General features: G+C 44.3%; 1 protein-coding gene across 2 annotated transcripts in view; it reads right to left on the bottom strand.

Moving 5' to 3' along the window:
* NPTN (neuroplastin) overlaps window positions 1-27,703 on the bottom strand; it is a 225,312-nt gene that overhangs the window by 137,157 nt on the left and 60,452 nt on the right. For both annotated transcript variants that reach the window (XM_063926468.1, XM_063926467.1), the window contains exon 3: window positions 26,580-26,763. In XM_063926468.1, the coding sequence (XP_063782538.1) occupies window positions 26,580-26,763 (184 nt within the window). The remainder of the gene's footprint in view (window positions 1-26,579; window positions 26,764-27,703) is intronic.

Here is a 27,703-nt window from a genome sequence, read left to right as displayed (position 1 = left end):
TAGAAGCAGGCGCACCCAACTTGTTGGGTGCATACAGTATAAACAGCGAGTCAGATTTTCTGACTCCAGCCGTCCTTGAAATGTATATTTTTAAAGCTCTGACAACGTCCAACAACTTGGAGTCCCCCAAGTCGCTTGTAGCCGCAGGCACTACAATAGGCTGGTTCAGGTGAAACGCTGATACCACCTTAGGGAGAAAATGCGGACGCGTCCGCAGCTCTGCCCTATCCGAATGGAAAATTAAATAAGGGCTTTTATAAGATAAAGCCGCCAGTTCAGATACTCTCCTGGCGGACGCCAGGGCCAGTAACATAGTCACTTTCCATGTGAGATATTTCAAATCCACATTTTTTAGTGGTTCAAACCAATGGGATTTGAGGAAATCTAAAACTACATTTAGATCCCACGGTGCCACCGGAGGCACCACAGGAGGCTGTATATGCAGTACTCCTTTGACAAAAGTCTGGACCTCAGGAACTGAGGCCAATTCTTTTTGGAAGAATATTGACAGGGCCAAAATTTGAACCTTAATAGATCCCAATTTGAGACCCATAGACAATCCTGATTGCAGGAAATGTAGGAAACGACCCAGTTGAAATTCCTCCGTCGGAGCACTCCGATCCTCGCACCACGCAACATATTTCCGCCAAATGCGGTGATAATGCTTCGCGGTGACTTCCTTTCTTGCCTTAATCAAGGTAGGAATGACTTCTTCTGGAATGCCTTTTCCTTTTAGGATCTGGCGTTCAACCGCCATGCCGTCAAACGCAGCCGCGGTAAGTCTTGGAATAGACACGGTCCCTGCTGAAGCAGGTCCTGTCTTAGAGGTAGAGGCCACGGATCGTCCGTGACCATCTCTTGAAGTTCCGGGTACCAAGACCTTCTTGGCCAATCCGGAGCCACTAGTATCGTTCTTACTCCGCTTTGCCGTATGATTCTCAATACCTTTGGTATGAGAGGCAGAGGAGGAAACACATACACCGACTGGTACACCCAAGGTGTTACCAGCGCGTCCACAGCTATTGCCTGCGGATCTCTTGACCTGGCGCAATACCTGTCCAGTTTTTTGTTGAGGCGAGACGCCATCATGTCCACCATTGGTCTTTCCCAACGGTTTATTAGCATGTGGAAAACTTCTGGATGAAGTCCCCACTCTCCCGGGTGAAGATCGTGTCTGCTGAGGAAGTCTGCTTCCCAGTTGTCCACTCCCGGGATGAACACTGCTGACAGTGCTATCACGTGATTCTCCGCCCAGCGAAGGATCCTGGCAGCTTCTGCCATTGCACTCCTGCTTCTTGTGCCGCCCTGTCTGTTTACATGGGCGACTGCCGTGATGTTGTCCGACTGGATCAACACCGGTCTTCCTTGAAGCAGAGGTTCCGCCTGGCTTAGAGCATTGTAGATTGCTCTTAGTTCCAGAATGTTTATGTGAAGAGACTTTTCCAGGCTCGACCACACTCCCTGGAAGTTTCTTCCTTGTGTGACTGCTCCCCAGCCTCTCAGGCTGGCGTCCGTGGTCACCAGGATCCAATCCTGTATGCCGAATCTGCGGCCCTCCAATAGATGAGCCCTCTGCAACCACCACAGAAGAGATACCCTTGTCCTTGGAGACAGGGTTATCCGCAGGGGCATCTGAAGATGCGTGCATTGATGTACAGACACCTTTCCTGGTTTTAGGAGATTCCTGACCAGGTCGGATAACTCCTTGGCTTTTTCCTCGGGAAGAAAAACCTTTTTCTGAACCGTGTCCAGAATCATCCCTAGGAACAGCAGACGAGTTGTCGGCATTAATTTGGATTTTGGAATATTCAGAATCCATCCGTGCTGCTTTAGCACCTCTTGAGATATTGCTAATCCCATCTCTAGCTGTTCTCTGGACCTTGCCCTTATTAGGAGATCGTCCAAGTATGGGATAATTAATACGCCTTTTCTTCGAAGAAGAATCATCATCTCGGCCATTACCTTTGTAAAGACCCGAGGTGCCGTGGACAAACCAAACGGCAGCGTCTGAAACTGATAGTGACAGTTTTGTACAACGAACCTGAGGTACCCCTGGTGTGAGGGGTAAATTGGAACGTGGAGATACGCATCCTTGATGTCCAAGGATACCATAAAGTCCCCTTCTTCCAGGTTCGCTATCACTGCTCTGAGTGACTCCATCTTGAACTTGAACTTCTTTATGTACAGGTTCAAGGACTTCAGATTTAGAATAGGCCTTACCGAGCCATCCGGCTTCGGTACCACAAATAGAGTGGAATAATACCCCTTCCCTTGTTGTAGAAGAGGTACCTTGACTATCACCTGCTGAGAGTACAGCTTGTGAATGGCTTCCAAAACCGTCTCCCTTTCGGAAGGGGACGTTGGTAAAGCAGACTTCAGGAAACGGCGAGGTGGATCTGTCTCTAATTCCAACCTGTACCCCTGAGATATTATCTGCAGGATCCAGGGATCTACCTGCGAGTGAGCCCACTGCGCGCTGTAATTTTTGAGACGACCTCCCACCGTCCCCGAGTCCGCTTGAGAAGCCCCAGCGTCATGCTGAGGCTTTTGTAGAAGCCGGGGAGGGCTTCTGTTCCTGGGAAGGAGCTGCCTGTTGCTGTTTCTTCCCTCGACCTCTGCCTCGTGGCAGATATGAATAGCCCTTTGCTCTCTTATTTTTAAAGGAACGAAAGGGCTGCGGTTGAAAAGTCGGTGCCTTTTTCTGTTGGGGAGTGACTTGAGGTAGAAAGGTGGATTTCCCGGCTGTAGCCGTGGCCACCAAATCTGATAGACCGACCCTTTATACGGCAAAACTTCCATATGCCGTTTTGAATCCGCATCGCCTGTCCACTGTCGCGTCCATAAAGCTCTTCTGGCCGAAATGGACATAGCACTTACCCGTGATGCCAGTGTGCAGATATCCCTCTGTGCATCACGCATATAAAGAAATGCATCCTTTATTTGTTCTAACGACAGTAAAATATTGTCCCTGTCCAGGGTATCAATATTTTCAATCAGGGACTCTGACCAAACTACCCCAGCACTGCACATCCAGGCAGTCGCTATAGCTGGTCGTAGTATAACACCTGCATGTGTGTATATACTGTTTTGGATATATTCCATCCTCCTATCTGATGGATCTTTAAGTGCGGCCGTCTCAGGAGAAGGTAACGCCACTTGTTTTGATAAGCGTGTTAGCGCCTTGTCCACCCTAGGAGGTGTTTCCCAGCGCTCCCTAACCTCTGGCGGGAAAGGGTATAATGCCAATAATTTCTTTGAAATTATCAGCTTTTTATCAGGGGCAACCCACGCTTCATCACACACGTCATTTAATTCTTCTGATTCAGGAAAAACTATAGGTAGTTTTTTCACACCCCACATAATACCCTGTTTAGTGGTACCTGTAGTATCAGCTAAATGTAACGCCTCCTTCATTGCCAAAATCATATAACGTGTGGCCCTACTGGAAAATACGGTTGTCACCACTGGAATCAGTGCCTGTGTCTGGGTCTGTGTCGACCGACTGAGGCAAAGGGCGTTTTACAGCCCCTGACGGTGTTTGAGGCGCCTGGACAGGCACTAATTGATTGTCCGGCCGCCTCATGTCGTCAAACGACTGCTTTAGCGTGTTGACACTATCCCGTAATTCCATAAATAAAGGCATCCATTCTGGTGTCGACCCCCTAGGAGGTGACATCCCCATATTTGGCAATTGCTCCGCCTCCACACCAATATCGTCCTCATACATGTCGACACACACGTACCGACACACAGCAGACACACAGGGAATGCTCTAAACGAAGACAGGACCCACTAGCCCTTTGGGGAGACAGAGGGAGAGTCTGCCAGCACACACCAAAAAGCGCTATATATGACAGGGATAGCCTTATAATAAGTGCTCCCTTATAGCTGCTTTATATATATCAAGATATTGCCATTAAATTTGCCCCCCCTCTCTGTTTTACCCTGTTTCTGTAGTGCAGTGCAGGGGAGAGACCTGGGAGCCGTCCTGACCAGCGGAGCTGTGAGAGGAAATGGCGCCGTGTGCTGAGGAGATAGGCCCCGCCCCTTTTTTGGCGGGCTCGTCTCCCGCTATTTTGTGAATACAGGCAGGGGTTAAATATCTCCATATAGCCTCTGGGGGCTATATGTGAGGTATTTTTAGCCTTTATATAGGTTTACATTTGCCTCCCAGGGCGCCCCCCCCCAGCGCCCTGCACCCTCAGTGACTGCGTGTGAAGTGTGCTGAGAGGAAAATGGCGCACAGCTGCAGTGCTGTGCGCTACCTTTAGAAGACTGCAGGAGTCTTCAGCCGCCGATTCTGGACCTCTTCTTACTTCAGCATCTGCAAGGGGGCCGGCGGCGCGGCTCCGGTGACCATCCAGGCTGTACCTGTGATCGTCCCTCTGGAGCTGATGTCCAGTAGCCAAGAAGCCAATCCATCCTGCACGCAGGTGAGTTCACTTCTTCTCCCCTCTGTCCCTCGTTGCAGTGATCCTGTTGCCAGCAGGAATCACTGTAAAATAAAAAACCTAAGCTAAACTTTCTCTAAGCAGCTCTTTATGAGAGCCACCTAGAATTGCACCCTTCTCGGCCGGGCACAAAAATCTAACTGGAGTCTGGAGGAGGGTCATAGGGGGAGGAGCCAGTGCACACCACCTGATCTGGAAAAGCTTTACTTTTTGTGCCCTGTCTCCTGCGGAGCCGCTATTCCCCATGGTCCTTTCAGGAACCCCAGCATCCACTAGGACGATAGAGAAAAGTTGTTCCACAGTTGTCACCTAATTGCAGCGGTGAAGTAAGCAGCAGTCTGCTAAGACGGTGAGCCGGTCATTGTAGGTAATGGCGAGACCGGTATGGATTGCCTGAGAGTGTATCACCTGGACCAGGTGTGCATAGGGGCGGAGTCCTGACGCGTTTCGTCACAATCACGTGACTATCACCTTTGACGAAACGCGTCAGGACTCCGCCCCTATGCACACCTGGTCCAGGTGATACACTCTCGGGCAATCCATACCGGTCTCGCCATTACCTACAATGACCGGCTCACCGTCTTAGCAGACTGCTGCTTACTTCACCGCTGCAATCAGGTGACAACCGTGGAACAACTTTTACCGCTGCAGGAGGCTGCCGTTCACCTCTTCATTGCGGCGAGTGTCTATCAACAGGCAGCATCCAGATTCCCTCTCCGCTGTGCAGTACACTGGGCAACGCAGGACTGTTTAGCCGGGGACGCTCGGCTACTCTACACCAGCCCATTCGGAAGAGGTATTATATGCTCACAACCATTTACACGGTGACGTCTATGAGATAATTATTTGGAATTGCACGATATTCAATCTCTTTTCCTCTTGAACTGTGGAATATGAACTCTCTCATGGCTAAATTAGCCAATAATCACCTGAGTCGTATATAGGTGTGTTAGCATTGTTTTAATGTCAATCTTTATTCGTATTTTCTTTATTAAATTATAACATCTGTTTATCACACGTTTGCTCTCTTTTCATACAACTGCCGACACACAGCGCAGCCATTTCTGTTTTGTTCAATAAAGGTTTACTTTACAGCCCTTTTAGTGTGTTAAGTAAAACTGGCGTGCTGGAGTTTGATAATGGGACAGGTTACATGTCCCTATCTTACCCTAACTGGTACCTTTTCCTCCGCTTTCCATTAGTGCGGTGTCCTTGGGTGCATCTAGCCGCGCTCGGCAGTTGTCGAAGACGTCACCCACTGGTCCCTTAAATCTGCTCAGTTCTGCGGCTGGCTGGCTAGTTGCCGGTCTCATCTCACGCTGGCTTCTTACTATTAGGCGGGCAGTAACCATGGACACACAGTGACCACGCCGCAGCATTTCAAATGTAGCGCCGGCTGCCAGCCAGTCAGAACTGGCAATCCGGCAGCCAATCAGGAGCCGCTACTGCTATCCTGATTGGCTGCCGGTTCGCCAGCTTCGATTGGCTGGCAACCGGCGCTACATTTGAAATGACGCCGTCGCGGTCACTGTGTGTTCATGGCTGCCCGAGATGTAAGTAATACCTCGCTGACAGCCGGGCAGCGCTGTACTATAGTGCTCGGTGCTGCCCGGCAAAACTGCTCCAATCCCGGGATTCAAATCCCGGCATTTTGGGGCCCAAATCCCGGGATCCCGCCGATCCCGGGATTGGCCTCCCTAGTTGTACCCCACACAGTAATGGAAACCTGAGCTCTTTCTGATTTAACAATTTGTGATATTCTTAACGTTTCTTCCCCAATGAATACAATAAAGGATCTGTTGTTCTCATTGGTGCGAATACATACCTTTCACAGTTATACGCCAAACTTTGCTCATTTTGTATAAACCCATTTGTTCACGGTTTATACTTATTACATGCCTATTCATTTATACACTAATGTGCTTCAGAAGTAACCCTTTTCTATACTTGTTAGTTGAAGCAGCATAACACCCCCAGATATGTTACACTGCTGTAAATGACCAATTTTCCTATCAAAATATAAAAAGGCCACAAATGAGAATCTTGCGATGGGGTCAGATATACAGCCATTCTGCACCTTGGGTCAAGCATCCGGATTACGTACAGCATGGCCAGGGCCTTTGTGTGCAGTCAGGACTATGTATAGTAACTGCATTTACAAACATGCATAATAAATGATCCAATCCATACCAACTGTATGATTTGTCAGGACCCATTGCAACATAACAGATTTGCCTAATTTCAGCTGCAGTATCGCAGCGACGATGGCAAGCTTAGTAGGTTTTGTTAACATAAATCACAGATTCAAATGGAGTGTAAAAATAGGATTTTGGTACTTACCAGATAAATCCTTTTCTTTGAATCCACAGGGGGCACTGGAGTATTCTTGGTATATGGACGGGGCGTTAGCATGGATAGGCACATTTAAATATTTAAATGAGTAACCCTCCCCCCTCTCCATACTCCCAAAAGGTACCTCAGTGTTTTTACAGAGCCGAACAGGAGCGATAGAGAGGATGAACAATGGAGAATTACCTAAAACATTATAACATAATGGACAACTATAAAGTCGACACATAACGGACAACTAGAAAGTTGACACAACAATAGATAATCATCTTAACATTTGAACAAGTCGCTGAGAATGTGTTACCATAAGATCTACTGAACTTACCACAAGCCAGGTGAAACTGGTCTGGGTGGGCGTCCAGTGCCTCCTATGGATTCAAAGAAAAAGGATTTATCTGGTAAGAACCAAAATCCTATTTTCTTTTTCATCCACTAGGGGTCACTGGAGTACTCTTGGGACGTACCAACGTTTCCCCCTTGGGCGGGTTTGCTCTCCCGCCTAAGTGGGAAACTTTGGTACGTCCCAAGAGTTGTTGGTTCGTACCTGTAACACTAGACGGCCAAGCAAGATTCTGATGCCGCAAACGTATCAAACTTGTAAAAGCGCACAAACGTTTGCACTGTTGACCATGTAGCCGCATGGCAAAGTTGCGTCGTAGATGCTCCACGACCTGCTGCCCACGACGTTCCCACAGAACGTGTGGAATGTGCTAAACGGATGCAGGCTGTTGAAGACTAGCATGAAGGTAAGCTTGACGAATGGTCAGCTTAATCCATCTCGCCACGGTCTGTTTGGAAGCTGGCCACCCTATCTCGACTGCATTGGAGAACAATGTATCAGTTTTACGTACTTGTTGATGCTGAAGCTATATAAACGCGGAGTGCGCGTACCACATCCAAAGTTGCTGGAATACCTGAATTTTCTGGAAAAAAAAAAAACAGAAACTATGATTGGTTGATTGATGCGAAAAGAGGAGAATACTTTGGTAGAAAAGCGGGATTCGCTTGAAGTTCCGCTCTGTCATCATGAAATGCCAGAAACTGTGTCTTGCATGACAAGGCATCGAATCCTGAAACACGCCTTGCCGAAGCTAAGGCTAGGAGAAAAACTGTTTTCCAAGTGAGAAACTTAACAAGGGTTAAGGGTTCAAAATTTGAAGACTGCAAAAAAATCAAAACAAGAATCAAGTCCCATGGCGCTGTAGGTGGTATAAATGGAGGCTGAATTATAAGGACATCTTGCAGGAAAGTGTGAACTGTTGGCAAAGGGCCAAACACCTTTGAAAGAAAGAAATGCGACAAGGCAGAGACCTGCACTTTTAGTCTAGCTAAACGAAGTCCTCCAACTAACCTCGCCTGTAACTTGAAAGAAGTAGTCGGAAACCACCGAGCTTCACACCAACCAATATAAGCTCGCCACATCCTGTGATAATGAGCTGCCGAAACTGGCTTCCTAGCACGTAACATGGTGGGTACAACCGAGTCTGGAATGCCCTCTCGTCTTAACAGAGCGGTTTAAACAGACACCCCGTCAAACGCAGCCGCACTAAAATCGGGGTGAAAGAACAGACCCTGTTGCAGTAGGTCTGAACGCAGTGGAAGCGGCTAGGGATCATCTGCGAATAGACAGCGGAGAACCGAGAACCATGCTCTCCAAGGCCAATGAGGCGCCACTAGTATGACGGTCGTGTATTCTCTTTTCATCCGCTTTAGTAACCGACGAAGCAGCAGAAACAGATACACGAGGCTGTACAGCCACGCTATTGTGAGAGCATCCACTGCCACTGCCTTTGGATCTCCTGTTCTGGACATATACTGGGGAGTTTGAGGATTTTGGAGAGATGCCATTAGATCCACCTGTGGGTAACCCCACCGCTGGACCAACCTGTGGAACACCCTTCAATGTAAAGCCCATTCTCCTGGATGAAAATCCTGACAGCCGAGATAATCTGCTTCCCAGCTGTCCACTCCTGAAATGAACACTGCCGACAATATCACTTGGTGTTGCTCGGCCCAATTCAGGATTCGAGCAACTGCTCACCTGGCCATGCGACTTCCGAATCCCTCCTTATTTGCTGATGTAGGCGACTGCCGTCGCGTTTTCTGACTGAATCTGAACAGTCCGAGACTGGCGTAATCAAACTGCCTGACGCAGAGCGTTGTAGATTGCCCGAAATCGAGGACATTGGACAGTAATCTTTATTGGTTTGACCAGAGACCCAGAAATTGACTGTTCCCCAACCTTTAAGACTTGCGTCCGTCGTCAGAATTATCCAATTCTAGACTTTGAACCGTTTTCCTGCAGTGAGATGCTGTACTTTGAGCCTCCAGAGTAGTGATACTCTGGCCCTTGGAGACAACCGCACCATCTGATAAATTTGGAGATGAGAGCCTGATCTAGCTGATAAGGACGCGAGTGAAATCTTCTGAACTGGAGAGCTTCGAAAGACGCCATCATCTTTCCTAACAGTCGAATGCACAAATGCACTAAGACTGTCCGTGGTCTGGGCACTTAACTGTACAAGATGACAAATACGTTGTGCTTTCTGTTCTGGCAGGTCAATTCGTAGATCCGCCGTATCCAGAATCATTCCTAGAAATTTAATTTGACATGGGACCAGGCTTGATATTTTGAAGTTGACAATCCAACCGTGCTGAACTAGTACACCGTACGTGAGTAAGGCATGTTGGAGTATTTGTGGAAACGGATCCTTGATGAGAAGGTCATCTAAATACAGTACCATTATCACTCCCAGGGATCCGAGATGAGTTATTGTCACAGACATCACCTGTGTGAATAACAGGCGCTGATAAGAAGCCATGAAATTGATAATGGTTTTATTGTACTACAAACCTTAAGTATGCCTGATGCGGTGGCCAAATGTGTAAGTACGCATACTTGAGATCCAGCGAAATCATGAATTTATGTGGTTCTAAAACTGCAATCACTGACCGCAGGGATTCCATCTTGAATCCGTAATAAGTGACGTACTGATTGAGCCCTTTGGAGGTTCAATATAGGTCTGACCGAGCTGTCCGGCTTTGGTCTTACAAAAAAAAATTGGAACAACCACCTTGACCCTGTAAGGGAATCAAAATTGCTGAATCCATGAGACTGAATCCTGGACTGCGGAACCGCCTTTTTGTCTCCTGACCGAGGCAGGCCTGTCTTGAAAAACCGCATTGAGGGTAGACAATTGAACCCAATTGTGTAACCTTTGTCTACAAAATTGCGGAACCACTCATCCGTGGAATGCTGAGACTACTCTAAGTGAAATGTGTGAAAGCGTGCTCTCACCACTTGAAAGGGTGAGATGGCTGCACGTTCGTTATGCCAACTTACTTTTTTTTTTTTGTAAGCTGGTTAGTGGTTTTTGAAAATCACGTCCTCTACCACAAGTACTGTATACGGTTGTTTCTTGTGCACAGCCACGAAAGAAGTGAGGTCTAAAAGATCTGAATGCTGGTCCAGAAAACTACTCTACTTGCCAAACTAGTGACCGAAGTGTCCTACAGCCAACACTAATGGATTCTGAAATCCGATAACCGACTTGTTCAACATCCATAGATGCCGTAGCCAAATACTCAGCTGAATCACAAATGTGATCGGTAAAAAGTATAAGCTGGTCTGAGAAAAATTCTATAAATAATTATAATAGAGAGCGCAAGCATACATAATAAAAACAATTTATTATTGTGAACAGCATTAAAATTCAATTAGTATAATCATGTACAACAGAACTAGAGAGCCATGTGCCAATATAAAGAGACACTAGATCATAACATATATTCATGATGAATTGGGATAAATATATTCATGTGATCCCTTTTTAACTCCTATGATGGTTGATCCAGTAAAAAAGGAGAAAAAAGTTCCTTGATATTCAAGATAATTATTATTCAGCTGAATCCCTGTTATTATATGCAGTGCCTGTAGTATTGTAAATTGCCTCATTCGATGGTGCCAGTATTCATGCAGTGGTGCGCAATGATTCTCCAACAATACGGTGATTTAAACTCCTTTAACAATGTAATGATGACACCCCTCTGCCGTTAATAGGGTAAAATCTCACCATACATGCCGTTCTTAATGCCGTGTCCTATTGCACAAGGACGAAGTAGCTGCAGCGGCGGTGGATGTTTGATGTTGGTGTCGGGTCCTATCGCACAAGGACCGACCGGCACATGCAAAAGTGGCAGCAAACCAAGCTAGAAATCACAACGGTGAGACGCACCTGGATGGGCACTACAGGTCTTAGATGCAGCTGGGTAGAGATGTCCTGGATATAAAGAGTTGTTATGGCGGCTCCGTAACTCCGCAGCACAGCCCCTTGACGCGTTTCTCCGACGTAGCTCGTGTCGGTTTCTTCAGAAGGTATGTCTGTTACTCAGACTAGTGCAGTATAAAAGAGGTTCCTCAACCAATCAGTACTTAGTACAATTACACACCCAATTGCTACCAGGTGTGAATCTAATGCTGTTCAACGGGTGTGGTCTCTAGCAAACAATTCATGTTGACCTTAGTATTTAGCTAATGCTTTTAATGCATTCACTAACATGAACAAAATTAATAACATATTAAATAATAAACAAATCTTTTATATATACTTTAAAATACAATTTAATAATAACAATCTAATACTGACATCGCGGAGAAATTAGCACAATTTTTTAAACATATCATTAGTTACTATCTTTACACTGCGATAGGTATATATTTCTAACCTCTATAATTTAAATGTGTTTATTGTGGCGCACCACACTAATATCAGGCCAACCCAAACACGAGACCTGGGTTCAAATACCACCACATCCCTGCCTTATATTATTTATTATTTTTTCTTTTTTTCATTTTTCATTTAATTATTCATTTATGTTTTTAAAATAGGGTTGGTTTCATATCTCTCCCAGTGTAAAGAGTCCCTAGTACATTACATCATCATACCATATATATTAATTATTAATTAATAGCTTTCTCACTACTAAATGGAAGCAAGAAAGACCCAAAACAACAAAGCATCAAAGCATGCAGGCATGAGACACACAAGTTCCTAGATCAATATTCTAAAATACACAAATGATCTCTCTCTATCATCCAGAGAACATATATATAGAGAACCCTGAAAGAGATTATACCACTATAGAAATTGATACAATAAACCTCTACATTTAATGCTGATATCAAATGGGTTACCCCACTATCAGCCTGAAATGAATATAAATCTAAGTTCATATGAACATTAAACATTGTTCATTTCAATACAATCATTCAAACCATTAGGGAAAAGGGTGCCCAAAGCAAATATCCCAAATGCTTCCCGTTTACAGAGATTATATCTGTCCCCTCCTCTAATAGTGGGCTTAATGTGTTCTAGACCCTGTATCCTAATATTTTTAATATCTCCTTTGTGATTATCCATTACATGTCTAACTAGACTATGATGACTAGTTCCCCTCAGTATATTATTCTTATGTTCTAAAAATCTCAAGCGTAATGCCCGTGTAGTCCGACCCACATATTGGATCCCACACACGCAATTAATCACATAACTTGTTTGACAATCTATGGTGCCCACTACTTCAAACTGGGTCCCATGAGTATGTGAATGGATTGAATTCGTTTTATCCATAATAAATTGACATGTAATGCACCTCCTTCTCCTACATTTATAGCATCCATTTTGTTTTCCACATTTTTGTAACCAAGTATTTTTATTTCCAAACATTAGATTAGTATCTGTTGTATCACTGTCCAGTGATTTATAATGACTTGGGGCCAAAAAGGTTTGCAAGTTTGACGCTTTTTTGTATGTAACACATGGTTTATCATCCAAAAAGTAGAAAGCACCCTATCAGTTTTTAATATGGGATAATTTTTATTTATTATATTACGCAATTCTCCTGAGCACATATTAAACTTAGAGATAAATCTGGGTTGTTGTAAATTAATAGACGGTTGTTCCCTTGCTGGTTTGGGTACTAATAATGAACCTCTATCTCTGGAGCGGGTTTCTGTTAAGGCCTTCTTAACCAATGTGGCTGGATATCCCTGATCTCTAAAAGCAGTGGTGAGTTCCGCCGCTTGTACCTCAAATTGTTTTGATTGGGAACAATTGCGGAGAACTCTTAAGAATTGGCTTTTCGGTATATTATCTACCCATGGACGAAAGTGACTACTTCGATAATTCAAAAAATTATTGGTGTCCACATCTTTGCGGAATGTTGAAGTGATGAGCTTGTTATCCTTAATGGAGATATCTATATCCAAGAAACTAATATGTGACATGTGCGCAGTGCTAGTGAACCGTAAACCATAATTATTAGAATTAAGATGTGCTACAAAGGAAGAAGTGGATTGTAAATCCCCATCCCAAATGAAGAACAGGTCGTCGATGTAGCGACCATAAAGCACCAGGTTCGCCCCATGGGGGCCTCCCCAGATGAGGGACTCCTCAAGCTGACCCATATAGAGGTTAGCGAATATAGGGGTATATGCAATTGCGGTCGAATTCCCGAAATTGTCGAATTTCGGGTCATTTTCGACCAAAAAAAAAAATCGCCTATGCAATTCAGTGCTTTCCGACCAAAAAACGGACTTTCAAAATTCGACTTTTTGAAATTCGAATTTTTGCAAATTCGACTTTTCTGCAATGATACAAGTGCTGCAATTCGACCAAAGCATATTCAATTCAAGTTTGGAAATTCGACAGCAGTGCTTTTAGACAGCAAATTCGTCATTTTCAATCCGCCACACTTTGGAGGGTGAAAACAAATAAAAAAAATTTAAACATGTTTTTTTTTGTGTTTTTTTTTTTAGGAATAGCAGATCTATTTATATTAGAAGGGATTAGGTACTTTTTTTTTTTTTTTTTTGGAGGCACAAATATTATTTATATATTTTTTAAAATATTATTTTTTTTTTATGCTGGAACGGTGAAATCATAAAAAAAAATGGCGTGGGGTCCCCCCTCCAAAGCATAACCAGCCTCGGGCTCTTCGAGCTGGTCCTGGTTCTAAAAATGCGGGGGAAAAATTGACAGGGGATCCCCCGTATTTTTAAAACCAGCACCGGGCTCTGCGCCTGGTGCTGGTGCCAAAAATACGGGGGACCAAAAGCGTAGGGGTCCCCCGTATTTTTAACACCAGCATCGGGCTCCACTAGCTGGACAGATAATGCCACAGCCGGGGGTCACTTTTATGCCGTGCCCTGCGGCCATGGCATTAAATATCCAACTAGTCACCCCTGGCCGGGGTACCCTGGGGGAGTGGGGACCCCTTCAATCAAGGGGTCCCCCCCCCCAGCCACCCAAGGGCCAGGGGTGAAGCCCGAGGCTGTCCCCCCCCATCCAATGGGCTGCGGATGGGGGGGCTGATAGCCTTTTGTGATCATGAAAAGAATATTGTTTTTTCCAGCAGTACTACAAGTCCCAGCAAGCCTCCCCCGCAAGCTGGTACTTGGAGAACCACAAGTACCAGCATGCGGGAGAAAAACGGGCCCGCTGGTACCTGTAGTACTACTGGAAAAAAAATACCCAAATAAAAACAGGACACACACACCGTGAAAGTAAAACTTTATTTCATACGTCGACACACACATACTTACCTATGTTCACACGCCGACATCGGTCCTCTTCTCCATGTAGAATCCAGGGGTACCTGAAAATAAAAGATCAATATACTCACCTCAACCAGGCTCCAGAGATAAATCCACGTACTTGGAGAAAAAAACAAACCGAACACCCGCTCCATGCCGGACTGAAAGGGGTCCCATGCTGACACATGGGACCCCTATCCCCGAATGCAGAGAGACCTGTCAGTGACAGCTGTCACAGAAAGGTCTCTATAGCCAATCAGGAAGCGCAACTTCGTTGCGCTCATCTGATTGGCTCTGTGCGTCTGAGCAGACAGCGCATCGCACAGCCCAGTCCATTATATTCAATGGTGGGAACTTAGCGGCTAGCGGTGAGGTCACCCGCCGGTCAGCGGCTGACCGGCGGGTGACCCCCCCCCCGCTAGCCGCTAAGTTCCCACCATTGAAAGTAATGGAGCGGCTTTGCGATGCGCTGTCACATCACAGACAGCGCACAGCCAATCAGATGAGCGCCACGGAAGTAGCGCTTCCTGATTGGCTGAAGGGACTTCAGTGACAGGAGTCACGTGATGTCCCGGCATTCGGGAGAAAGGGGTCTGATGTGAAAGCATTGGACCCCTTTCTAGTCCGGTATGGATCGTTGTTCGTTTTTTTTGTTTTGCCAAGTACGTGGATTATCTCTGGACCTGGATGTACCTCTGGACGCTGGAAGGTGAGTATAATTTTTTCACAGGTACCTCGGATCGTCGGAGACCGTGGCAGTCGGCGTGTCAACATAGGTAAGTATGTGTGTGTCGGCGTATGAAATAAAGTTTTACTTTCACGGTGTGTGTCCTGTTTTTATTTGGGTATTTTTTTTCCAGTAGTACTACAGGTACCAGCGGGCCCGTTTTTCTCCCGCATGCTGGTACTTGTGGTTCTCCAAGTACCAGCTTGCGGGGGAGGCTTGCTGGGACTTGTAGTACTAATGGAAAACACAATATATTTTTATTATCACAAAAGGCTATCAGCCCCCCCATCCGCAGCCCATTGGATGGGGGGGGACAGCCTCGGGCTTCACCCCTGGCCCTTGGGTGGCTGGGGGGGGGACCCCTTGATTGTAGGGGTCCCCACTCCCCCAGGGTACCCCGGCCAGGGGTGACTAGTTGGGTAGTTAATGCCACGGCCGCAGGGCACGGCATAAAAGTGACCCCCGGCTGTGGCATTATCTGTCCAGCTAGTGGAGCCCGATGCTGGTGTTAAAAATACGGGGGACCCCTACTCTTTTTGTCCCCCGTATTTTTGGCACCAGCACCAGGCGCAGAGCCCGGTGCTGGTTTTAAAAATACGGGGGATCCCTGCCCAATTTTTCCCCTGCATTTTTAGAACCAGGACCAGCTCGAAGAGCCCGAGGCTGGTTATGCTTTGGAGGGGGGACCCCACGCCATTTTTTTTTCCGGGTTTTTCCTGTTTTTCCCCGTTTTTTAAAATCGCGGCAAAATCCGCCAAATCGGCCGATTTTCGCCCGCGATTCTGGCGAATCCGTTTTTCATTGAATATGGTGAATTCCGGGATTCACCTGCCGGAATTCACCTGGCGAATTGAGTCGGAAAAAAAAACGGCGAAAAATTGCCGCGATTCGCCGTGAATTGCATATACCCCATAGGGGCGAACATGGCGCCCATCGCCACACTGAGGACCTGTAGAAAAAATTGACCATCAAAAGTGAAATAGTTGCGAGACAAAATAAACTGGATAGCTTGAATAATACATTGACAAAGTGGACCATCAATAGAATCATCCGACTCTAAGTAAGTTTTTATTACTTCCAAACCCCATTGGTGTGGAATATTGCTATACAATGATTCCACATCACAGGTTAAGAACATATAGGGGTATATGCAATTGCGGTCGAATTCCCGAAATTGTCGAATTTCGGGTCATTTTCGACCAAAAAAAAAAATCGCCTATGCAATTCAGTGCTTTCCGACCAAAAAACGGACTTTCAAAATTCGACTTTTTGAAATTCGACTTTTTGCAAATTCGACTTTTCTGCAATGATACAAGTGCTGCAATTCGACCAAAGCATATTCAATTCAAGTTTGGAAATTCGACAGCAGTGCTTTTAGACAGCAAATTCGTCATTTTCAATCCGCCACACTTTGGAGGGTGAAAACAAATAAAAAAATTTTAAACATGTTTTTTTTGTGTTTTTTTGGGGGGGAATAGCAGATCTATTTATATTAGAAGGGATTAGGTACTTTTTTTTTTTTTTTTTGGAGGCACAAATATTATTTATATATTTTTTAAAATATTTTTTTTTTTTTATGCTGGAACGGTGAAATCATAAAAAAAAATGGCGTGGGGTCCCCCCTCCAAAGCATAACCAGCCTCGGGCTCTTCGAGCTGGTCCTGGTTCTAAAAATGCGGGGAAAAAATTGACAGGGGATCCCCCGTATTTTTAAAACCAGCACCGGGCTCTGCGCCTGGTGCTGGTGCCAAAAATACGGGGGACAAAAAGAGTAGGGGTCCCCCGTATTTTTAACACCAGCATCGGGCTCCACTAGCTGGACAGATAATGCCACAGCCGGGGGTCACTTTTATGCCGTGCCCTGCGGCATTAAATATCCAACTAGTCACCCCTGGCCGGGGTACCCTGGGGGAGTGGGGACCCCTTCAATCAAGGGGTCCCCCCCCCCCAGCCACCCAAGGGCCAGGGGTGAAGCCCGAGGCTGTCCCCCCCCCATCCAATGGGCTGCGGATGGGGGGGCTGATAGCCTTTTGTGATAATAAAAAGATATTGTTTTTTCCAGTAGTACTACAAGTCCCAGCAAGCCTCCCCCGCAAGCTGGTACTTGGAGAACCACAAGTACCAGCATGCGGGAGAAAAACGGGCCCGCTGGTACCTGTAGTACTACTGGGGAAAAAATACCCAAATAAAAACAGGACACACACACCGTCGACAGTAAAACTTTATTTCATACGTCGACACACACATACTTACCTATGTTCACAAGCCGACATCGGTCCTCTTCTCCATGTAGAATCCACGGATACCTGAAAAGAAAAGATCAATATACTCACCTCAGCCATGGTCCAGAGATAAATCCACGTACTTGGCAAAAAAACAAACCGAACACCCGCTCCATGCCGGACTGAAAGGGGTCCCATGCGGACACATGGGACACCTTTCCACGAATGAGACCTGTCAGTGACAGCTGTCACAGAAAGGTCTCTAAGCCAATCAGGAAGCGCAACTTCGTTGCGCTCACCTGATTGGCTGTGCGCTGTCTGTACTGTGACAGCACATCGCAAAGCCGCTCCATTACTTTCAATGGTGGGAACTTAGCGGCTAGCGGTAAGGTCACCCGCCGGTCAGCGGCTGACCGGCGGGTGACCCCACCGCTACCCGCAAAGTTCCCACCATTGAAAGTAATGGAGCGGCTTTGCGATGTGCTGTCACAGTACAGACAGCGCACAGCCAATCAGGTGAGCGCCACGGAAGTAGCGCTTCCTGATTGGCTGAAGGGACGTCAGTGACAGGAGTCACGTGATGTCCCGGCATTCGGGAGAAAGGGGTCTGATGTGAAAACATTGGACCCCTTTCTAGTCCGGTATGGAGCGGGTTTTTGCGGGTTTTTTTTTTTAAACAAGTACGTGGATTTTACTCTCTGGACGTGGATTTATCTCTGGACGCTGGAAGGTGAGTATCATTTTTTCACAGGTACCCTCGGATCGTCGGAGACCGTGGCAGTCGGCGTGTCAACATAGGTAAGTATGTGTGTGTCGGTAGTGTGTAATAAAGTTTTACTATCAAGGTGTGTGTGTCCTGTTTTTATTTGGGTATTTTTTTCCCAGTAGTACTACAGGTACCAGCGGACCCGTTTTTCTCCCGCATGCTGGTACTTGTGGTTCTCCAAGTACCAGCTTGCGGGGGAGGCTTGCTGGGACTTGTAGTACTGCTGGAAAAAACAATATCTTTTTATTATCACAAAAGGCTATCAGCCCCCCCATCCGCAGCCCATTGGATGGGGGGGGGGGGGACAGCCTCGGGCTTCACCCCTGGCCCTTGGGTGGCTGGGGGGGGGGGACCCCTTGATTGAAGGGGTCCCCACTCCCCCAGGGTACCCCGGCCAGGGGTGACTAGTTGGATATTTAATGCCACGGCCGCAGGGCACGGCATAAAAGTGACCCCCGGCTGTGGCATTATCTGTCCAGCTAGTGGAGCCCGATGCTGGTGTTAAAAATACGGGGGACCCCTACTCTTTGTCCCCCGTATTTTTGGCACCAGCACCAGGCGCAGAGCCCGGTGCTGGTTTTAAAAATACGGGGGATCCCTGGCCAATTTTTCCCCTGCATTTTTAGAACCAGGACCAGCTCGATGAGCCCGAGGCTGGTTATGCTTTGGAGGGGGGACCCCACGCCATTTTTTTTCGGGTTTTTCACGTTTTTTTACCGTTTTTTAAAATCGCGGCAAAATCCGCCAAATCGGCCGATTTTCGCCCGCGACTCTGGCGAATCCGTTTTTCATTGAATATGGTGAATTCCGGAAGCCACCTTCCGGGATTCACCTGTCGAATTGAGTCGAATTAAAAAACGGCGAAAATTGCCGCGAATTCGACCGCAATTGCATATACCCCATAGTCATTTTTCCATTTAACATCCTGGCGAACCTGGTGCTTTATGGTCGCTACATCGACGACCTGTTCTTCATTTGGGATGGGGATTTACAATCCACTTCTTCCTTTGTAGCACATCTTAATTCTAATAATTATGGTTTACGGTTCACTAGCACTGCGCACATTTCACATATTAGTTTCTTGGATATAGATATCTCCATTAAGGATAACAAGCTCATCACTTCAACATTCCGCAAAGATGTGGACACCAATAATTTTTTGAATTATCGAAGTAGTCACTTTCGTCCATGGGTAGATAATATACCGAAAAGCCAATTCTTAAGAGTTCTCCGCAATTGTTCCCAATCAGAACAATTTGAGGTACAAGCGGCGGAACTCACCACTGCTTTTAGAGATCAGGGATATCCAGCCACATTGGTTAAGAAGGCCTTAACAGAAACCCGCTCCAGAGATAGAGGTTCATTATTAGTACCCAAACCAGCAAGGGAACAACCGTCTATTAATTTACAACAACCCAGATTTATCTCTAAGTTTAATATGTGCTCAGGAGAATTGCGTAATATAATAAATAAAAATTATCCCATATTAAAAACTGATAGGGTGCTTTCTACTTTTTTGGATGATAAACCATGTGTTACATACAAAAAAGCGTCAAACTTGCAAACCTTTTTGGCCCCAAGTCATTATAAATCACTGGACAGTGATACAACAGATACTAATCTAATGTTTGGAAATAAAAATACTTGGTTACAAAAATGTGGAAAACAAAATGGATGCTATAAATGTAGGAGAAGGAGGTGCATTACATGTCAATTTATTATGGATAAAACGAATTCAATCCATTCACATACTCATGGGACCCAGTTTGAAGTAGTGGGCACCATAGATTGTCAAACAAGTTATGTGATTTATGTGATTAATTGCGTGTGTGGGATCCAATATGTGGGTCGGACTACACGGGCATTACGCTTGAGATTTTTAGAACATAAGAATAATATACTGAGGGGAACTAGTCATCATAGTCTAGTTAGACATGTAATGGATAATCACAAAGGAGATATTAAAAATATTAGGATACAGGGTCTAGAACACATTAAGCCCACTATTAGAGGAGGGGACAGATATAATCTCCTCTGTAAACGGGAAGCATTTTGGATATTTGCTTTGGGCACCCTTTTCCCTAATGGTTTGAATGATTGTATTGAAATGAACAATGTTTAATGTTCATATGAACTTAGATTTATATTCATTTCAGGCTGATAGTGGGGTAACCCATTTGATATCAGCATTAAATGTAGAGGTTTATTGTATCAATTTCTATAGTGGTATAATCTCTTTCAGGGTTCTCTATATATATGTTCTCTGGATGATAGAGAGAGATCATTTGTGTATTTTAGAATATTGATCTAGGAACTTGTGTGTCTCATGCCTGCATGCTTTGATGCTTTGGGTCTTTCTTACTTCCATTTGGTAGTGAGAAAGCTATTAATTAATAATTAATATATATGGTATGATGATGTAATGTACTAGGGACTCTTTACACTGGGAGAGATATGAAACCAACCCTATTTTAAAAACAAATTAATAATTAAATGAAAAATGAAAAAAAGAAAAAATAATGAAAAAATAATAAATAATATAAGGCAGGGATGTGGTGGTATTTGAACCAAGGTCTCGTGGTTGGGTTGGCCTGATATTAGTGTGGTGCGCCACAATAAACACATTTAAATTATAGAGGTTAGAAATATATACCTATCGCAGTGTAAAGATAGTAACTAATGATATGTTTAAAAAATTGTGCTATTTTCTCCGCAATGTCAGTATTAGATTGTTATTATTAAATTGTATTTTAAAGTATATATAAAAGATTTGTTTATTATTTAATATGTTATTAATTTTGTTCATGTTAGTGAATGCATTAAAAGCATTAGCTAAATACTAAGGTCAACATGAATTGTTTGCTAGAGACCACACCCGTTGAACAGCATTAGATTCACACCTGGTAGCAATTGGGTGTGTAATTGTACTAAGTACTGATTGGTTGAGGAACCTCTTTTATACTGCACTAGTCTGAGTAACAGACATACCTTCTGAAGAAACCGACACGAGCTACGTCGGAGAAACGCGTCAAGGGGCTGTGCTGCGGAGTTACGGAGCCGCCATAACAACTCTTTATATCCAGGACATCTCTACCCAGCTGCATCTAAGACCTGTAGTGCCCATCCAGGTGCGTCTCACCGTTGTGATTTCTAGCTTGGTTTGCTGCCACTTTTGCATGTGCCGGTCGGTCCATGTGCGATAGGACCCGGCACCAACATCAAACATCCACCGCCGCTGCAGCTACTTCGTCCTTGTGCAATAGGACACGGCATTAAGAACGGCATGTATGGTGAGATTTTACCCTATTAACGGCAGAGGGGTGTCATCATTACATTGTTAAAGGAGTTTAAATCACCGTATTGTTGGAGAATCATTGCGCACCACTGCATGAATACTGGCACCATCGAATGAGGCAATTTACTATACTACAGGCACTGCATATAATAACAGGGATTCAGCTGAATAATAATTATCTTGAATATCAAGGAACTTTTTTCTCCTTTTTTACTGGATCAACCATCATAGGAGTTAAAAATATTTATCCCAATTCATCATGAATATATGTTATGATCTGATCTAGTGTCTCTTTATATTGGCACATGGCTCTCTAGCTCCGTTGTACATGATTATACTAATTGAATTTTAATGCTGTTCACAATAATAAATTGTTTTTATTATTATGTATGCTTGCGCTCTCTATTATAATTATTTATAGTATTTGTGTATTTAGGTATAACAGAATACCTTTTGAGAGCAGCATTTGTTTATTTATTAATTATTAATAGAGTGGTCTTATATCTAAAGCGCCTGTATTGATTTTCCGTCTAGGATTATCTTTTAATTTTATTCTACGGGTCTGAGAAAAAGAACCTTTTTGCAGGTCTAACCTGAGCTGTTTAGGCCAGGCTTCTACAGTCTTCTTACCCAAACTCCAAATAAAGCAGGTCTAAGCGACACCCCTGCTGCTGTATAGATGGACTTTAGCATGGACTAACTTATGCTCAGACAAATGTGTAAACATCGCTGCAGCAGGAACTGGAATGGTCATGTTAGCAAATTAAACCCTTTAAAATTACTCTGTGTTTACTGGACCCCTGCTTTAATCTGCTGAGCCACCACAGCTCTGTTGCTATTTCGACAGAAGTCTCACTGTCTCAGTGAAATGTAGCACCTGGCGTATCGGCCGGCTGAGGCTATCCGTAACCTCACTAATGGACTCCAAGCCCACTTGACCCGTCACCTTCTCTTATTGAGACGCCAGATCTAGCATGAAATCATCCGTTGTACGATGAAACAAAAGAGGACTACGGTTAAAATAACTATACATAGACTTTGGAAGACTAGGAAGGTTCTTGAAATTAACTGAGCCCAAATGCTGCTCAGACTGCACTGAACACAGATCAGATCTTGCTGACTGACGGTCATTCCATACCACAGATAATTTAATTGCCCGATTAGTTAGTTATCATGCACACCGACAGACAGTAATACACACAGTAAGACAGTGAAACAACTCTGCACGATTCCGTAAACAATATCTATTAAGCATGTGATTTACTTAAGAAAAAACCACAAACACCCCTGCCCCCACCAGTGGCAGTGTGTTGTAGGACCGACACCCAAATTCCTTTAGAAAGAAACAGGAAGTTAGTATAAAATGGTGTCCACACCATGTGCTGTGTTTTGTAACAGATTGTACACTACATATGTAACAGAGAAACACATTTCACATTATAGGCTTAATAGTCTGTTGTGTAACAGAGAAACAATTCACAGCATAGCTTAATAGTAATAACTATTGCTGAGTGAAACATATGTAATATATTGAAATATATATATATATATATATATATTATATAAACACAGGTTTAAGTATAAGCTGAACAGCCTGCTTTTCTTTTAGCCACTGCTGTTTGAACTATACTTAATATATAGACACAGATCAAAGGAGAGGCTTAATAGGTTGCTTAGAAAAAAGAAACCCAGGGCACAGTAGAGGCTGAATAGCCTGTTTATGTCCCCTTCTAATCAATGCTTGTGATGAAATGCTGGCTCGGGAGCGCCATTTCCTTTTGTCTGGCTCAATAGCTTACAGACTGCCCAATATGTATTAGCCCTCTCCTGTGTCAGCTCTCCCACTGCCTTCCTCCCATGAGCCGTGGTGCTGTTGTACGCCTCCGTGCAGGGAACTTAGCTGGCGGTCTGCGGCAGCAGCTCTCCCACTGCCTGAGAGCTGTCCGCGGCCACTGAAACAGCAGTGAGGACCGAGCCGCGACAGCATGGACGCTGTCCGTGGCCATAGACAGGAAGAGACGATCAGTACCTGATCTTCAAGGAGGCTGTGAAGGGCTTCTATCTGCAAGCATAGTCCAGCTCCTGGTGCAGCATCTGACTGGAATCAGCTACTGCCGATTGTGGTCTATGGCGGGCTCCTCTCCTGAGCACTGACAAACCAATGCTGCATTTGCAGCCCCCACAATCCCGGACCCAAGCTTCTTAATAAGCTGGGAAGGGATTCAGTGCAAAAAGAAAAAATCTTGTCAAAAATAGAAGTAAAGCGTGGAGAAGTCTCCACGTGTGCCATCCCGACTGAGGCACAGAAAAACACTGAAGTACCTTTGGGAGTATGGAAGGGGTGGAGGGTTACTAATTTAAATATTTAAAAGTTCCTATCCCTGCTAACGCCCCGTCCATATCACAAGAGAACTCCAGTGACCCCTAGTGGATGAAAAAGAAAGTAATGTTAGGATCATACAGAAGGTGACATTAGTATTGGCGAGTTATAATTATCAAGCTTAGGAAATCGAACACTAGAGTTGCCAGTTTTACTAGGCATCAAACTGCCAAGAACAAAGCAAGACTAAGCAATACTTTCAGACCGCCAGCTATGAACACGGGTTATTGGCAAATGAGCGCACATAACCAGTGTTCCTGTGCAGTTTGAAAGGTGCCAGGGGAAATATACCAGGTCGAGCAACCCAGTATTTCAACCCTGGCAGCGATTTGGGTTGAACTCATGTTCAACCCGGCTCGCTGTGTGGTGTGAACGGGAGCCAGGTCAATGCGACCCGTTAAGTGTGTGGATGGGCGGCGCTTGGAGATCATGTGATCTCCAAGAACAGACTCAGCCAGGTCACCACGGACATCACCAACCCGGCATATATGCCGGGTTGCAGAGAGCGGTGCGGGGCATTTGAGGCAGGTCACACCCTGGGAGTTCCCATGTCATGCTCCCGGGTGCGACCTGCCTCAGGCGGTCTGAAAGGGGTATAAGTAATCAAGACAGCAAACCAACCAATCAAAATGTCCTGCGCTCCCTCCTGTATGCTTACTAAAACACAGAACACTGGGCAGGATCAACATTGTTCACCAATAAGAAAAGCTTCCGATAATTCTTATGGTATATGGAGGCACAATTTGCAGTGAAATACAGTATGACTGAAGATAGAAGAGCCTATCTTCTGCACACTGCTCTATATAATGGTACGTGGATTATCAGATCTACACTAAAAAGGTCTACAGTCAATAGGTCTAACACTACTAATGGTAGACATGCATTAGGTCGACAGGGTCAAAAAGTAGACATGTAACAGTAGGAAAGGTCGATAGGGTCAAAAATTCAACATGAAAATGGTTGACAATTTGTGTGTGTTGTCACTTTCTGCCACAAACAAGCCCCATTAGTCTACTATGTCCCCTCTCGCATGGCTCGCAGAGGTGTCTCACTCCACTACCACTGCGCTCGGCACAGGTTACTATTCCCAACAGTAGTCCACGTGGATGGTAAAGTATGAAAAAGTTTTTAAAAAATGAAAGAAAAAAAAACAACTTTTGTCTATCATGTGTGTCGACCATTGTCATGTCGACCTTTTCATCCTGTCGACCTAATGCATGTCTACCATTGGTGTAGTCTACCATGTCTACTATTGACTGTAGACCTTTTTAGTGTAGATCTATAGACTGGATACCATATAAATGTCTTGCCTACCTATCTGTGAAAACTGAAACGGAACATGGTAGTCACAAAGGTCAACACAGATAAATATGCTTATGCAGCAGCACAGTAGAAAACTATTTAAAGAATAAAACCCTCCCCGCCAAAATAAAATTCACAAAAAAGTATATGGGTCAAATAAATGGACATGCATGTTCTTTTGTGCAGTCAAATTCTATAATTCAGAGCCAACTAGAAACTCCCTTATTTTGAAGTGGCCAGCCCAGCAAAGCGCACACAACCTTCTACCATCTTTATTGTGAGCACAAAACTATCATTTATTTATGTTTGATGTGGTCGCTTTTCCTTTTTACACTGATCCATATAGTCATATAGGGTCTTTTCTTAGTTTGCATACAATAAGATATACATTTTGTGTCATGGTTTTGCTTATGGCTGCCATTTACTATGCAATTTGCTGGCCACTACACATTAGCTTTCCTTGTAAATCTGCACATTTGCAGCCATATAGTAGAACTGTACCTTCTGCATGTATCAGACACCTGGCTGATAACCAATGGCTGTGGTCACTTTCTGCTTCATGTCTTCCTCAGCCCATTGTGCTTTTACCCTGACATGTCAAAAATCAATTAACTTTAAAGCAGTTTCTGTGATGTCTGTATACCAAGTGCTAGAATTATTCCATTAAGTTACGGTTTAAAAAAAATAAAAATAAAAAAAATGAAAACTAACATGGGGTATCTAATAAAATAGTTTGTCCTCATTTATCTAGCCTCCATACACCATGCAGCGGGAGATGCCAGGCGTGAGTGAGCCGACAGGTCCCGTGCAACTACGCGTCAAGCGTCTTTTTGTCAAAAATGTGTCTTTGAATCAGTGCAATGCTACTAGGACAAACCAGGAGACTGTGCTGACTAATTTGATGTATGACACTTGTATATATATCTGTGTGCGACGGAGTATGTATATGGAGCCCAACAAAACTTAGTATAGAAAAAAAAACTGCAATTGCTACATTGATTTGACAACTCATTGGACTTGGCGTGTCAAGAGGGGCTCTTTGGCGCGTCTGCAACAAAGATGTATGAGGACACATCTGTATGCCCAATGCTTTAACCAGTTTTTCTTATTCTGCATGTTTTATACATCTGTCCCCACATTTTCAAAATGTTTTGGTCCTCTTAAATATTTATTAAGCTCACTTAATTTTTTTTACCTTTCAAGAAGCAAACACATGAAAACTGCTTTAGTAAATAAAAAGGGACACTGTGCTATTTAAGAATGACGGCTCAAGAGTCTTCTTCTAAACCATGGGTTTTCAACCTGCAGCCTTCCAGCTGTTGTGGAACTACACATCCCAGTATGCCCTGCCTCAGTTTTAGCATGCCTTAATAGCACAACTGTGGCAGGGCATCCTAGGAACTGTAGCTCCACGGCAGCTGGAGGGCCACCGGTTGAAGACCCATGTTCTAAACCCTTGTTTGCGTTTGTTCACGTGGTCATTGCCCTCTTACTTCAGCTCTGTGCTAGTGCCAGTGGTAGTCTTCTGAGTGTCTGCAATCTCCACACCATTTTTGGTCCAATAGGTGCTCTGAACTGGTCCAAGGTTTCCGCCATTTTGTGTGAGATTGCACTGCAACAAAATGGGACCAAGGTCTTTCTTTATAGTAACATCTTCACTGGCATTGATTCTTGGCTCTGAAAGAACAAAGTGTGAGTTTAGAAGGTTGATCAATACAAGCATAAGACAACTTTTTGGTTTGTACAGACTGGTGTTTCAATATTGTAGAACACCACTTCAAAATGGGACTGTTTCTCAGTTTTGTTTTCAAGGGGGAAAAAAAAAAAAATAGAGTTACAAGTAGACACTGACAGACAAATAATGGAGACACAAAAGGTCAAAATACAATATGGAACAAGTAAGATGCTGTCCCATCAACTACCTCAATATAAAAAAAATATACAAAATATTAGCATTAAATGTATATAATAAACACAGCAACAACTGTTCAACCAGACCAAAAAAAAAAAAAAAAGAATTTAAGCAAACCGTAAGAATTAATTCTGGCCTGATTTTGCCAAATGAAGTCAACTATTCATCATCATCCCAGAATTTGCTTACTCACACATTAGCAATTCTCCCAAACTGCCTATTTAAGATATTTTGTAAATAAATTCTTATGTCATCCCTCCCTGTATACACTTCCCCAAATGTACAGATCTACACAATATATGCTATTGTTTATTTATACTGACATTGTATATCTAGGGAATAAACAAGTTATTTATGAGAAATGTATAATTTCTTGTATTATTTCTAACAGTTTTTTAGGCTTTATGTATATTTTTCCACCTATCTTGGGGGTGATTCAATTAATTTGCGGGAATTTAGTCAGTCTATACTTTTTCCCTTGATAAGGTCTGGTATTAGCCCTGTTAAGCAGCAGCTCCCGGGCTAAGTTCTGGGCATGAGGCAGCTGTCAAGTTGGGACTAGTCCAGAAGTTTTAACGTGGATTTGGCAGATAGGGAGGGTGTGAACCGTAATCTGCTATAAGTACAGTCTTGGGGCTAATCGCTGGTATTGAATAGCGCCAGGGCACTAAATTCTCACGAGTGAATTGAAATGTCCCTTGTAGG

The sequence above is a fragment of the Pseudophryne corroboree genome, chromosome 6 (genome assembly GCF_028390025.1).
Source record: "Pseudophryne corroboree isolate aPseCor3 chromosome 6, aPseCor3.hap2, whole genome shotgun sequence".
Lineage (NCBI taxonomy): Eukaryota > Metazoa > Chordata > Amphibia > Anura > Myobatrachidae > Pseudophryne > Pseudophryne corroboree.
This window is presented reverse-complemented; position numbering and strand designations above follow the sequence as displayed.